This window comes from Aquarana catesbeiana, linkage group LG09 (assembly GCF_042186555.1).
Source record: "Aquarana catesbeiana isolate 2022-GZ linkage group LG09, ASM4218655v1, whole genome shotgun sequence".
Classification (NCBI taxonomy): domain Eukaryota; kingdom Metazoa; phylum Chordata; class Amphibia; order Anura; family Ranidae; genus Aquarana; species Aquarana catesbeiana.
The window spans coordinates 88,455,816-88,471,597 of record NC_133332.1 but is presented as its reverse complement, the minus strand read 5'-3'; the positions used below and the strand labels follow the sequence as shown (position 1 = coordinate 88,471,597).

The 15,782-nt window shown below is 41.7% G+C and overlaps 1 protein-coding gene across 2 annotated transcripts in view; it reads right to left on the bottom strand.

Moving 5' to 3' along the window:
- MDC1 (mediator of DNA damage checkpoint 1) overlaps positions 1 to 15,782 on the bottom strand; it is a 65,247-nt gene that overhangs the window by 31,822 nt on the left and 17,643 nt on the right. For both annotated transcript variants that reach the window (XM_073598921.1, XM_073598922.1), the window contains exons 4-8: positions 15,044 to 15,119; positions 10,962 to 12,883; positions 7,895 to 7,963; positions 2,809 to 2,874; positions 1,812 to 1,856 (exon numbers count right to left, since the gene is read on the bottom strand). In XM_073598921.1, the coding sequence (XP_073455022.1) occupies positions 1,812 to 1,856; positions 2,809 to 2,874; positions 7,895 to 7,963; positions 10,962 to 12,883; positions 15,044 to 15,119 (2,178 nt within the window). The remainder of the gene's footprint in view (positions 1 to 1,811; positions 1,857 to 2,808; positions 2,875 to 7,894; positions 7,964 to 10,961; positions 12,884 to 15,043; positions 15,120 to 15,782) is intronic.

Here is a 15,782-nt window from a genome sequence, read left to right as displayed (position 1 = left end):
GCTGACAAATTCTGCCCCCTGTGCTCCTTCATCCAGAATGGTGTCTGTAGAATACAGAAGGTGTGTTACTGGCCAGATCACCAGGGGAAACTAAAAAAGAAAACTAATACAGCCATCAAATCTAATGATTGGTAAGCTGCAATATATTACATTTTGGGTTTAAGACTACTTTAATACTTGCCCTTCTGGCAGTGGGTGACTCAAATCTTTGCTCTCTTAAAGAGCTACAGGTGCTGCTGTTATTCTGTTATGCCACACTTTTAGGTGTGTCAAATATCTGGCCCAACTCTGCATTGTGATTTCTCCCACTGGCTGCTATGCAACATGTAGCGATGTAGTGGCCAGAATGTCATTAATGCAACAGAGCCTCATGCCTCCTAGAGATGGGCCGCCTTCTCTGAGTCTCCTAAGAAGCAATGAACTAAAGCAGCCTGGTATTAAGGTTGATTAACCAACTCCCACCCAGCCAATGCACAGATGCAGACAGGTGGGAGAGGGGTCACTCTGTGAGGATGCATCTGTGCATCCTCTCAATTCTGGCGCTTGTGTGAGGCCTTGGGGACGTGCAGCGACGCGATCTGTAAGTATAGTGTACCCGACCCCTGTGATTGACCCTGGCAGCATTTGATCACTGTGACCTGCTTACTACTGATCTCTCTAATGGGTCAAAGTGATCACATGGTAAAGGGCCAATCACAGTGGTCCTGGATCATGTGTTACCTGTGGCCAATCACATTGTAAACAATGGCATCATGAATGGATGCCAAACAGATGGAAATGATTGATAATACAGTGATAATCACCATAACACTAAAAATGTAATAGGTGGTCAGGAAATTAGATGCATAATTTATGATCCTTGAAAGCCCAAAGGTGCTCCTTGGATTTTTGTTCCCCTCTATGCTATATAGGCTGTGAAAATCTCACACGTGTGATATCCCCATACTCAGACATAGCAGAAAGTGTTTTGGGGTGGGGGGCAGATGATTAGTAAACAGCTGAACGACTCAGATGCTAATTATTTAAATAATTAATGAAAAACTTTTCCAGAGTGCTTAATGACTCCCAACCTAAATTTGTAGAGACTTCAGAACTGTGGCGTAATTATGCCCTTCCCTCTTTAAAGGATAAATTCACTTTTCGTAGCATGTTAAGCACTCTAGGTAGTTCATCGTTTCTTCCTTTCAGTGTGTAACTGTCAGCTTGTACGAGGTATGGGCAGACAACTTATACAGACAGTCTGTAGGAGTTCTGCATTACACCCGCGACCTCATTTTCAGGCTCCTAGTAAAAAATAAATAAATGCACTTTTTTTACCTGCAAAAAGATGTGCATTTATGATTTTTTTTCTTTTCTTTTTACATAAGGTGAACTTATCCTTTAAACTCAACAAGCCTATCTTACTTCTAAGCCTCCTACTTTGATTGGGACCCTAGTTCATGGGGACCTCTTCCCTGACTTTCCCTCCACCCCTATCCCTTTACCCCTTCTCTTGCTTCCCACCCCTCCTAACTGATTTTGACTACTTCACCTTCCTGAGGAAACCCATTATACCGTTTGTCCATAATCTTTGGTATAGATTAGCAATGCTTGCCTCTTGACTGCTTCCACTGATTCACTATTCTGATTTCTTCCGTTATGACTAGATGTCAATCGATGTAATTGCCCCTGCGTGGACCTCGCACAGTTATGATTTCTGCATTTGAAATTCTCAATAAAAAAATCACTGAACCAAAAAATAAATAAAAATACCAATGTTCCCTAAAAATTTTTGTGAGAAATAAAAGGCAATGAATAGTAGAGGTACTTACACATTACAGCAGAGATCTGCAGAACTCCTACAGGATCTGAAGGACCTGCATAACAACAAGAGGGTTTACAGGACAGCAGCACAAAGAAGGATTATTTAGGACATAAATAGTCTTCCATATGAGAGAGTAGTATGGCTGATCACATGGACAGAACAATGATGACCGAGGGGAGTTAAAATATTTTAACATGTGAGAATAACATTCACAAATACCACAATGATTCAAACCACATTTGGAGTTGATATCATTCAACCACCTACAACAAATATGCCAAACAAGGCTTGCGGGCCGAATCCAGCCAGCCAGCCCATTTCATGTGTCTCTAGCACCTCTTCTGCAGTTGCGGCACCCCCCTTATCTTCGCCCCCAGCTTGCCTCAGCAATCGGCAGCAAAGAGGAGGACAGAACTCCTGCGTCAGCTCCTGCGATTTTCCGCATGGCCGCAGAGAGGCTCTTTTCTGCTCCCCCCCCGGTATGTCTCAGCAGTTGACATCATTTAGATCTACAGATCCTGCTCCTCCCTGTTCAGCTGCAGCATCCTCTCTTCTCTGCCTCCCCTAGTCTCAGCATTAACCAGACACCAGCAACTGGAGCTAGCTGGAGTCTGGTGCTCCTCCAAACCCTGCACTTTCTTCTTCTTCCCAGCCCCACCCTCAGCACAAGGTAAGGGGGTGCCCTGTGATGTAAGGGAGAGCGACTCTTGACTTCTGATGGTGGGGGGGCGCTTGAGATCTGAAGTAAGGGGGGTGGGGTGCTCTGTACATCTACTTATAATTATTATGAGAAGAATACAATTCTATGCCAGTTAAAATGGTGGGTCGTACACCGATGGTACCATCCACAAGAAACTTGGAGACTGATCAGACAGAACACCAAAGCAGAACCATGTTCTGTCTGAGCAGTCTCCAATAAAGTTTCTTGTGGATGATACCAGCGGTGTGCGACTCTCCTTTGGCTGCAAGATTCAGGTGGCCGATTATCAATAAAAGAGGCTTACGTTTAAATGTATGTGGCTCTGCCCATGTGGAACTCAGGATGTATGCCTGCGTGGCTTCCTCTTCGTCTGAAAGAGTAAAGCAAAACCAAGTCATCAAAGCTTTAAAACTGAATTATAGGCAAAACCAAAAAATACAATACAAACAGTAATTTCCTGTTATAGGGTGACAATGCTCTGTCTCCATTCACTATTTTACATCTGCATGATCACCCCATTACATGACATGAGCTTCTGATGGAGACTACAAGTAGCCTTTTTAAATACACATTTCACAGGCAATGTGCACTGTTGTCACCATCAGGAAAGCAGCCCTTAAAAATACTATGTAGCCATCATGGAGTAAACATGAAGTAGTTTAAAAAGGTTGCAGGAGATCAGCAGCATTGAGATGTAACAAGGAATAAAAAAAGGTGAAACGGTATTATTAAAAAATATGGCAACTCTATTACACAATGCTTAAAAAAGACTACATGTCTTCCAGCTAGTGTTGACATTTACATTAAACTTTAAATATCTGATCCCCTCTCCTACATAGTGTTTCATTGTTAACCTTTTATTTCCAGCAGAACATCTGACCCTCCCACCATCAAATGGGTCGGTACGACCAGCAGCATCTAGAAACGTTATTCATTCAAGAACTGAACTCGGTCTTTGTCCAACCTCAGAACAATATGTATCTAGATAATATTCAAGTCTGTATATGCTCTTGAAAAATAAAAACCTTGGATCATATGTTGTGTATTTTTTTTCTGCTGATGTATAACTTTGTACTTTATGGAAACAAACACAGGGGTTCATTTACTAAAACTGGAGTGCAAAATCTGGTACAGCTCTGCATGTTAGCCAATCAGCTTCTACAATTAAGGCTGCTTTCACACTGAGGCGCTTTACAGGCGCTATATCGCTAAAAATAGCGTCTGCAAAGCGCCTGTCCTGTCACTCCAGTGTGAAAGCCTGAGTGCTTTCACACTGGAGCGGTGGGCTGGCAGGACGCTAAAAAAAGTTCTGCAAGCCGCTGTATACACCGCTCCTAAAGTGCCCCTGCCCATTGAAATCAATAGGCAGCGCTGCTGCAGTGGCGCTTTTAACCCTTCTTCGGCCATTAGCAGGGTTTAAAAGCACCCCGCCAGCACCCAAAAGCGACGGTAAAGCACCGCGATGCTTTACCGCCAACGCCCCCATGCACTCTCCCAAGATCACATGCACTCTCCCAAGAAAAGAAAACTCTCTAGCAATACACACCGAAGTGAACATTTGCAGCCTGACTCCAGTAACTCTGCCTTATCCGGACATGTTTTGGAGACAATGCAAGAAGGGGAGAATCTGTGCATACAGGATCAAACAGCCTTTTTACACAATAAGGAGGATAGGTTCCACAGTGAGTATAACAAGCATGCTTTACTGCATATACAGACTGATTTTACTGTTGTAGGTTTAGTAATACTTTAAGCTTCGACAAAAAAAAAAGCTGGAAGCTGATTGGTTTCTACGCAGTGCTGCACCAGATTTTGCACTCTCAAGTTTTAGTAAATGAACCCCGTGATCTTTAAAAAAAAAAAAAAAAAAAAAAAAAAAAAGAGAAGGATTGGTTGTAAACATGTATACACACTGCACATACAATAACTAGAAAGGACATATCCTCAAAATAAATCTGGACAGAGCCCTTGGCCTTTGAGAGTGATGTACATCACCGTGATTGATTACTATTAAAAACTGTAACCTATGTAGTTAAAGATAAGTAACTGGTAACAAAGTTACTTTCTGTAGTACAGCTACCTTCCCCTTTCATAACTCCTATCCTATCTAAGCCCTAAAACGAATACGTAACATATTGCATCTTTGCAGTTTTTAGATGTGGTGGCTACATTAGTTTTCTTTTTTTTCAGGATTTTCCCCCTTATTTTACCAGGTTATCATGTAAATAACACACTTTGTGCTGAGAATGGCTTCACTCATTCCTAAACTGTCTCTACAAAAAGGGAGCCATTGTCACTCAGGCTTCTCTACCAATTTGGACTTAAAAAAAAAACAAAAAAAAAACAAAAACACAATTTCCTCTCCATCCCAAAGAAAAGGTGGACAGAGGATTTTTTTGATTACAGAAGATAGCCTGAAAAAGAATGTAAGATGGTTTGTGATTTCAGTTTAATTCACACAAAGTGAAAAGGACACAAAAATCTTAGCCTAATAAAAGAAAACAAATGCAGCCACCACATTTAACCACTTCTTATCTGCCCTATAGCAGTTTTACTGCTACAAGGCTGCACCTGTGTGCCGAATCACATATATTTATGATCTGGCGGCTCACTTCTGCTGCCATTATACACAGCAGAAGCTGATCAGCGGGTGTCGGGTACTCGATCCCCTGGAACCTACCGATCGGTGGGGGGAGAGACAGAACTGTGATCTGCCTATGTAAACAAGGCAGATCGCCGTTCTGATAAGCAGGAAGGGATAGGGTTTGTGTCTCTGCAAAGCAGGGAATAAATTCCATCTCTTCCCTTAGTAAAAGCACCTCACACAGTATAATAAAAAAAACTGGCTAGGCACACAGTTAACCCTTTGATTGGCCCTGATGTTTAACCTCCTCCCAGCCAGTGTCATTAGTACAGTGACAGTGCATATTTTTTAGCACTGATCACTATTTGTGTCACTGGTTTCCAAAAAGTGTCAGTGCCAGGATGTCTGCCGCAATATCGCAGCCCCGCTCTAAGTCGCTGATCGCCGCTATTACTAGTAATAAGACATAAAATAAAAATAGCCCAGTTTCTAGACGCTATAACTTTTGCACAAACCAATCAATATAAGCTTATTGTGATTTTTTTTTTTTTTTACCAAAAATATGTAGATATTATAAGTAGAATACATATTGACCTAAACTAATAAAGAAATATTGTGTTTTTCAAAATTTTTTTGGACATGGTTTTTTTTTTTTCAAAATTGTCAGTCTTTTTTTGTTTATAGCGCAAAAATAAAATAAAATCAAATACCACCAAAAGAAATCTCGATTTGTGGGGAAAAAAAAAAAAAGGACATAAAATTGTATTTGTTGTACGACTGCGCAATTGTCAGTTAAAGTAACGCGGTGCCATATTGCAACAAATGTTCTGGTCATGAAGGGGATAAATCTTCCGGAGGTCAAGTGGTTAATGACTGATAAGTTGCAATATATAACTTGTTTGTTTGTGAATCAATACACACTCAGGTAGCAGTTATTCACAGCCAGTGTTGTTCACTTCAAGTAGGATTGAAGTCTATGGAAATGCAAAACCTACTTGATGCAGGTAAAATGCAGGTCAGAAGGAGGACAACTGCACCTTTAATAGAATTCTGAATGATCTAAAAAATGGCTCAAACTGGTGCTGTGGACACTGACCCTTAAATACTTTTCCAAGCCTGTCCTCTATTAACCACTTCTGGACTAAGCCCATTTTTGACACTTGTTGCTTACAAGTTAAAATCTGTATTTTTGCTAGAAAATTACTTAGAACCCCCAAACATTATATCTATCTATCTATCTATCTATTTTAGCAAAGACCCTAGAGAATAACATGGCGGTCATTGCAATATTTTTTTGTCACACAGTATTTTCACAGCGGTCTTTCAAACGCAATTTGTTTGGGGGGGGGGGGACACTTTTTAAAATTAAAAAATAAGAAAACAATAAAGTTAGCTCAATTTTTTTGCATATTGTAAAAGATGATGTTTCGCCGAGTAAATAGATAACCTAACACTTTACAATTGCATGCACTCACGGAATGGTGAAAAACTACGGTACTTAAAAACGTCCATAGGCAACGTTCAAATGTTTACCTGTTACAGAGGAGGTCTTTTGCTAGAATTATTGCTCTCGCTCTAACAATTGTGACGATTGCTCACACGTGTAATTTTAATACCGTTTACATTTGTGGGTGCAACTTACGCATTCGTTTTCTTTGGTGTGCGAGCTCACGAGGACAGGGGTGCTTTAAAATATTAAATTTTAATTTAGCACTGTCCCTTTAAAAAAATAAATACATCTGATCACTTTTACTGCTGTCACAAGGAGTGACAGGTACTCTTTATGGAGGGATCGGGGTTCTAAAAGACCCTAAATCCCTCCTTTGCACTTCAAAGTATTCCAAACGCTAAAATCTGCATTTTGGATTACTAACTTTTTTAAATCAGCGCCATTGGCAGCCGAATAAAGCGGAAGTGATGTTGTGACGTCGGTTTTTACATCGAAGACCTGATCAAAGCCATTTCCAGCTTCGTTCAGGAATCCACACAGCCAGCGGATTTGGCAGATGGTCGCACCGGTTTCCCGATGGGATGGGAGACCGGGGCAGAGCGGCAGGATGATGTATCCTCCCTCTCCTTATGATAACAGCCAAGTGGCTCATAAGCTGCATCGGTTGTTATCATGAGAGTGCCGACCCCTAGCTCTAAAAAAACGGTACCGTGGTGATGTCTGCAGCTATTACCCCTGTATAACTACTTCAACCAAATGACGTACAGGTAAGTGATTTGGCGTGAAATGGTTAAAATGGTTCTAAAGTTAAAAACTCATTCTGTGCATTAAAAAAAAAAAAAAAAAAAAAAAAGGTTCTAAAGGTTTATTTTTTTTTTTTCTAAAATAACAAACATGTAATACTTACCTGCTCTGTGCAACAAATTTCCTCCTAGAGTCCCCGGCCTGCTCTCCCTTCAACCACAAGCTTGGGTGAGAGTAACAGGAGCCATTCAGTCAAAGTCTGTGAGACACGAGCAGCCAAGCCCTGCTGTGTGTCAATGGACGCCTAGAGCCTGGCTTCGGAGCATGCCTGCACGTGAGCCCCCATAGGAAGCGGCTTTCTATGGTGATGCACGGAGAAGAGGCAGAGTGGAGAGCGCTGGCATGGGACCCCAGAAGAGGAGGTTTAGGGCTGCTCTGTGCAATACCCTTGCAAAGAGCAAGTAAGTATATAAAAATAATAATAATGACTTTACACTCGCTTTAAGATGGATTTTACAGTACAGTTTAGTCCTGCTTGAAGGCTTCATGTGCATATACTAACAGACATGGAACATAATATGTGAATCAATTGATCAAAAACTGTGCTATTACCTGGCAAGTCTTCCTCAGGTTCCTGTGGTTCTAAGAAGCACTGTGTGGCCATCAACTCATAGTCAGCACCTGCAAGGCACAATTACACAAAACCAATATAAGTGATAAAATTATCTTAAAGCAACTTTGTTGCTTCTGGTAAAAAAACAGAACAAAAAAAAAAAAAAAACACAACAATGCCCACCCTGAGACACCCGAAAAGTAAGATGCAGAATATTCATTAGGTATAAGTAGCTGCAAAAGAGGATTGGTATAAGTAGACAGAAGATTGGCATTGCAGGCAGGACAGGTAAGCATTAAAGTGATATTAAACCCTAAACATAATGTACTGCAGCTTTTACCTAATGATCTGGCCGGTAATACACCTTGTTGTAATAGAGTGCCCCCACTCTGGATGAAGTAGCATGGGAGGTAGGGGGGACTAGCAGATTTAAATACACTGATAAATTAAAGCAACACTCCAGCTCACACTTTATAATTTTCCCAAGTGCACTTGTAGTGCAAAGTGAATTTGCCTTTAGTAAATAAACCCCCCATGAGTTGAAAACAAGACACTCCGAATGTGGTTAACATTTGAACTCAACAGCTGTTTATTCGTTAAATCCCACAAAAACTATATAGATGAAGTCAAGTGTAATCCAGAAAGCAAGTGCTAATCACTGTACTGTTTCTTTGTTAAAGCCGAACTAAACACTTCAATCGTTTACAATCAAGGGAAGCTGCCGTCTTAAAGGGGTTGTAAACCTTAGTGTTTTTTTTCCACCTTAATGCATCCTATGCATTAAGGTGACAAAACATCTGGCAGTGACCGGCCCCCCAGCCCCCCCGTTTTACTTACCTGAGCCCTGGAAACTTGACCCGGCGTGGATGCGCTGTCTCTCTGCAGGGGGTTCTTGGCTCTTGATTGGATAGATTGATAGCAGCGCAGCTATTGGCTCCTGCTGCTGTCAATCAAATCCAATGATGCGGGTGCCGGGGGCCAGTCGTACATTTGGCGTCTATAGATGCCGAATGCTGGACTCGGTAGCACGCACTCAAGGTAACCCCCCTCTGGAGAGCACATCTTACGCGTTTCGTCATCAAGACGTCATCTGAGGCGCTCTTGATGACAAAACGCGTAAGGCGTGGCCTCGTGATACGCACACGTCAGCACCTCTCTGTTCGAACCTGTGTTAGTTCCGGTTCTAGCAGTCGCGCGGTGGAACGCACGCTACACCACGCTGCCCCACAGCTGTGAGCCGGTCATCGGAGTACTGTTGGAGCACTGTCAGCTCCAGTGTTTTATGGATTGCTTTTAACAAACTTTTTTACCATATTTGATATGGATTCTCAAAAATAAACTTCAATTTTTACGGATTCACGCTACGAAGTGTTTTCTTTTTCCACTTCATATGGATTCCTTTCATTGGGGACAATACTACGCCAGAGCAGGATAAAGCACCCCTGGACGGAGGATTACTTCCCGGTTCCGCCATCTCAGGATTGTCTGCATATGCCTTTTACCCCTGCAGGGGTTAGGCAGTCCGGTGAGTGCAAACACGAGTGGGGGTGCAGGGAAGGACGGGATATTAACAGTTGAATGCTGTGACTACACTTTTCTTCACCAGAAGGACACTTTTTTTAGGACTTTTTTGCGGACATTTACTTTTCATAAATTCTTGCTTCTTACACATTAACAATTTTTCCTGTTTGGATTTTTATGCACATATGCTGGGAATTTATATTTTATATTTTTTTCACATCTTCTTTCTAATCAATTGTTTGCTTTGATTGCCATTATTGTATTTTTTATGCACACATGCTGGGGATTTTTATTTTTACTTTCCACTTTTTATTTTTCACATTTTCTCCCTAAATAAATCGTTTCCTTTGATTGCCATAATTGTTTATATATTGGATTCTGTTTTTCTGCCATTTTTCAAGATATAGGCATCTTTCTCTATACACATATAATTATTGAATATAGGATTTTTGCATGCATTTTAGGAGCACGTTGCACTTTATCGTATTACACTGTATAGGTGGACTATTTACACTCGATACACTTCAGCTTTTGCTAAACACTTTGCTATATGCACAATAATATTTGTGATATACGTGTTCATAAATCACTTTTTTCATTTGTAAGAATCATCACCTATGCACACACAGTTGGACAGCGCCAATTCCCCTGCTTATAATAACTTTTTGCGTTTTGGATTTCACCTCAGTGATTTTCATTTATAGGGGGGCAGCAGTCCTGTTCCTAGTTTCTATATTCCTAAGCGCGGAATTATTGTCATCCATTTATATGTCAGACTAATGCATACAGAGAAGCACCATTTAGCTGTAGCGTCCTGCTTGTTGAGGGGATTTAAAGGAGTTGTAAAGGCAGAAGGTTTTTTACCTTTATGCATTAAGGTAAAAAACCTTGTGTGTAGCAGCCCCCCAAATTACCTACCTGAGCCCCTTCTCTCTCCAGCGATGTCCACGATCCCCTCAGCCATCCAGGGCACTCCTCCTGACTGGCTGAGACAGAGCAGCGGCGTGATTGGCTGGCTGACTGAATTTGACAGCCAATCAGGGGAGAGAGTGGCAGCCAGGTCGGGCTCTGTGTCTGAATGGATACATTGAGCTCTGACTCGGCTTGGGTGTCCCCTGTAGCAAGCTGCTGGCTGAGGGGCTAAAAGCAGCAAAGAGGGACCCGAGAAGAGGAGGATCTGGGCTGCTCTGTACAAAACCAACTGCACAGAGGAGGCAAGTATAACATGTTTGCTATAAAAAAAAAAAACAAAAAAAAAAACAAAAAGAAAAAAAAACACACAAGCCTTTATAATCACTAAAGCATTCTTAGCGCTAACAGAAAATTGAACAAAGTAGACAATTGTCTTAAGGAGTAAGACAATTAACACTTGCTCTCTGAATCCAGCCTGACTGTTTTTTTTTAGTGTCATGGAGAAAATATTTTTTTCCTTAGAAAGGGACATTTCCCTTATTTTTTTATTTTTGTGAAACCGAGTTAAATTAGTAGGTCAGTTTTAATACAAAATGTATTTAGCAGTGTTCTAGCATGCTTGTAAAAGCTTACCTTGAGAGTCAGCTTTTGGAGCCTCCTCTTCATTGCTTTTCCCAGTACTAGTATCTGCTTTAGGAACTTCACCTATCACACCAACTGATGATCCTGCAACCTTGTCTAAGTTTCCATCACCTCCTTCTGAAAGACCATCGCTTTGGAGTTCTCCCTCAGCCGTTTGTGATTTATTTAATCTCATACTTGCATCATCCTCATCCACGTCTGTGTCACTATCCATGTGTAAAGCATCGGCTTTATTTGCTGCCTCTGCTTCATTTTTCTCTGCATCAGTTTTTACAGATCCTCCTGCTTTCTTTAGTCCTGTGGATGTCCCATCATCCTCGTCAGTGTCACTATCGAAGTGCAGGTCTGCTGCCTCTTTGTTTGTCACAACTACTGCTTCCTTCTCATTTTTTACCATCTCATCTATGTGACTTTCCGTTGTTCTGCTTTGCACAGCAGCACTGGAGGGTCCCGGTCCTTGGTCTTCTTCATCCACATCTGTATCACTGTCCAGGGGGAGACCTTCTCTTGCATCTTTAACACTGTTGCTAGAGTCCTGTTTCTCTTTAGTGACCACAGTACTGGAGACATCAACATCTTCCACATCTGTATCACTGTCTACATGGAAACCCTCTTGAATGTCTATATTCTGCTTTCCTTTGGTGACATCTGTACTAGAAACATTGACGTCTTCCTCCACATCTGTGTCACTATCCATGTGGATTCCATCTTTGGTATCTTTTAATGGAACATCTGCAACGGAATCAGAGTCACCTTTCCACACTTTTGTGCTAGAGACATCGCTATTGTCCTCTACATCTGTGTCACTGTCCAGATGGAATGTCTCCTTTTTCTCTTCCACAAATTCTCTGGACTCTTGGTCAACCACTTTTCCATCAGATCTGGTTATATCTGCATCTTCAACATCCGTATCACTGTCAATATCAAAGCCGGTAGATACATTTGCCCCTGAAACGGAATGTACATTATGGACTTCAGAGTTCCCATTTCCAGTACTGGATTCAGCATTTCCAGTCTCTGACATCTCTTTATCGTCCTCTACATCTGTATCACTGTCAATGTTAATTTCACCAACCTCTCCATGCTGTACAGCTGAGATTTTCTCTTTGTCCTCCTCAACACTGGCTTCCCTATCCAAGGGAACATCAGCATCAGAGGTTACATCAATGTTACTTTGCTCTGGTGCTTTATCAGATTTGATTTCAAGGTCATCTTTTTTCTTTACATCGGTTCCAGAAGTTGAAGGAACATCTTCGTCAGAGTCTGTGTCACTGTCCAAGCAAAGCCCGGCTGCTACTTTTAGTTTTTCTTCTGTAGGTTTGAGGTTGTCCTCTTCTTGGGTTTGACTGTCTGGATTACTTTCAATTGTAGTAGTTGCTGCAATATCCCCTCTTGAAGTTTCATCTTCATTGTCCTTTAAACAATGACTGCTAGTTGAGGACACTTCAGGAGTTTCAACTTTTGTTGCATTATTCATCAAGTTTTTGTCTTCATGACTATTGCTGTGGTTAATAGCTTTGGTTCCTCCATCTTTTAACCCAGAGTCTAAAGTATCTTTTTGTACAACCATCCCACCTACACAAGGTAATCGGTCATCTGCTCCATCCGTACTTGTCTCCTTTCTCTCTTCTAAAAGCCTACTGTCTAAGACCACATCTCTCCCCACTGAGCTTAATTCTTTTTCTTCATCTGTCTGTTCTCCGACTGGCTTCTCATCTTTGTTTGTTTGTAATGACCTACTGCTTTCCACCTTTGCTGGTTCTTTCACAGCTGCTGGGGTGAATCTGTCCATTGAAGAGGGTATTAAGGAGCTTTCTTTTGTGGGAGTCCCACGGTTGTCGGTGTCACTGTCACAAGGCAGGTGAATAGATGTGAAACGCGTCCCGGAAGAGGATGTATCATTCTCCTCATCACTGGGAAGAGACAACAGTAGAATTAGCATTCCTTTAATAGAATCGTGACAGCAATATTATGGGATCGATATCAGTGGTCATCAACCCTGTCCTCAAGGCCCACTAACAGGCCAGGTTTGCAAGATAACTAAAATACATCACAGGTGATATCATTTGCTGCTCAGTGATTGCAGTATTCTAGTCTGCAACTCCCCAAGGTAATACATAAAACCTGGCCTGTTAGTGGGCCTTGAGGACAGGGTTGATGACCACTGATCTATATGACAAAGGCCAGAGAAATCCCAAGAAGCACATAACCAACACATCCTAAAGATTACAGCTGGTGCTTTAACCACTTCAATACTGCACACTTTTACCCTTTTCCTGCCCAGGCCAGGTTTCAGTGTGGCAGTTTAAATGACAATTGCGCGGTCATACAAAACTGTACCTAAATTACATTTTTATCTTATTTCGAGATAGTTAGAGCTTTCATTTGGTGGCATTTAATCACCACTAGGTTTTTTTTTTATTTTTTGCTAAACAAACAAGACAGAAAAAAAAAAAAGTTAGTTTCTGTTATAAAATTTGGCAAATAAGTATGTTTTCTTCTTCACTGATGAGGCTGCACTGATTATCAGTGTAAACTGTGTGCTGACAGCTTAGCCGGTTATCGTGTTTTCTTCCCTCACAGGGACAGCATATGAGGAAAGCACTGTCATTACCGGCAAGTCTGTTTATATGTGACAAAGGAGAAAGCGCAGAACTAGTGATCTTTAAGCTAACACCTGAATAGTCCAATGTTATAAGAGGCTCTGATGGAGAGCAAATGCTCCCAAATATATATGCAAAGTAAAAAAAAAAAAAAAAATATACAACTGACTGTGGAATATGCGACACAAAGGGGGTTATTTACGAAAGGCAAGTCCACTTTGCACTGCAAGTGCACTGAAAGTGCATGCAGTCGCTGTAAATTTGAGCGGTAGATCTGAAATGAGGGGAAGCTCTGCTGTTTTTTTTCATCCAATCATGTGCAAGCTAAAATGCTGTTTTTTATCCTCCTTGCATGTCCCCCTCGGATCTACAATGACTGCACTTCCAATGACTGCAGTGTAAAGCGGATTTGCCTTTAGTAAATAACCCCAAAAGTCTTTCCAAGGTATAAAGAAAGTCTTTCACAAGTGGCAGCCCCGGTGCGGGACCTGAAGTGGGTTCCAATAAGAACTATAGAAAAGAGAAAAGAGGTGCCACTAAGTGTAGACATTCAGATAAATTTATTACATCAAATAGCTGACAACGCACATTTAACTAGTATAATGAAGGCACATATATAAGGTATCACAGGGAAGCTGTCAGCACTGATTGCCATTGGGAACGCCATCTCAAGCCAGTATAGATCCCACAGCTGGGGCTTAGGCGCTTGTGGAGCCCAGTGTGAGACGTGGTGGCGTCACTGGACCAGGTGCAACATGTTTCCGAGCATGCACACTGCTGACCTTGTGGGAGTCGCACTCCTTTGTCAAACTTGATAATGCACCTAGTCCAGTGACATCACCACGCCTCACTCCACAAGCACCTCAGCCCTCACTCTGGGATTTTCTCCATTATTCGGCCATCTTCCTGGTATCGAGTTGGACTATACTGGCTTGAGATGGGATTCCTGATGACGATCACTGCCGACAGCCTCCCCATAATACTTTATTGATGTGCCATCATTATACTAGCTAAATGGGAGTTGCCAACTATTTGATGCAATAAAGTTATCTGAATGTCTGCACTTAGAGGCGCCTCTCCTTTTCTGTTTACATGTGATCAGCTGAGATTGGACACAGCTGATCACATGGTAAATGGGCGCTGTGATTGGCCCTTTACAGCGATCACAGAGCGCACCCCAGGGGGCACGCGGTTCTGAGAGGACATCCACACTGTAGCCGTCTTTTAGCTATGGTGCGGTATTGAAGTGGTTAACAGATGGATACGCATTACTGTGCAATCTGCTTTAGATCTACCATAAGCCATGTAGTGTATTATCTACCTAAACAATCCTTATAGAGGGTTTCTGAAAATCTGAATAAACCATTTTAATTTATCCGGTAATTTATCTGGTAGTAATAAAGCCAGGAGTAGTCCTGAAGGAACCTTTATAGGAACCCCAGCAAAAAACAAAAAATGTTTTTTTCTCACCTTTCAGGCACAACATCAGGAGAGAAAAGGGCTCCAGCTGCAGGTCTTGATGTTCTAAGAGCATCTTTGGATCCTCCTAAATTTGCAATCATTGAGAAAGGCATTGTTACAAGATTAATTATGTCAGGAGAAAGATAAGCAGAATCAAATGTAAACTTTATATTGTAAAGCAAGTCCACCCAAAAGTGATATTTTAGGCAGGCCATACACAGAGCGAATTTCGTGCCCGCAATCATAAATCATTGGCCAGAAACCGCTGATCAGCTTGTGTTGTAGTGAATGACAGCACAGTCACAGTGGCACATACACCTCCTAGCTGGAAGTGCTGGATCAAGTACATGTATGTGATCCAGCACAGCAGGGTCGCTCTGCTGCAGTAAATCTGAGGTAGGTGGTCTGCAAGCGGTTACTTATCTGTCAAACACTCACAGTAAATATACTGCGAGTGGGCGGCAGGTACAGGCACAATCACATACATGTACATGATGGCCTTCTTCCAGGGTTGGGGTGCATAGAGTTTGGCAGCAGATTTCAGCCAATGATTTTGGCTGAAATCAGATGACCAGCTGTGACCAATCACACACAGAGTTCTATGTTTGCAAACACATAGAACTCTGTACATAGAAACAGCGATCTGACTGTTTCTTCTCCCTGAAAAACAGGGAGAAAAAACAGCCAGATCAGAAAGTAAAAGCAGCGAACATTATACATTGTTAGGCACACAGTTAACTCCTTGATT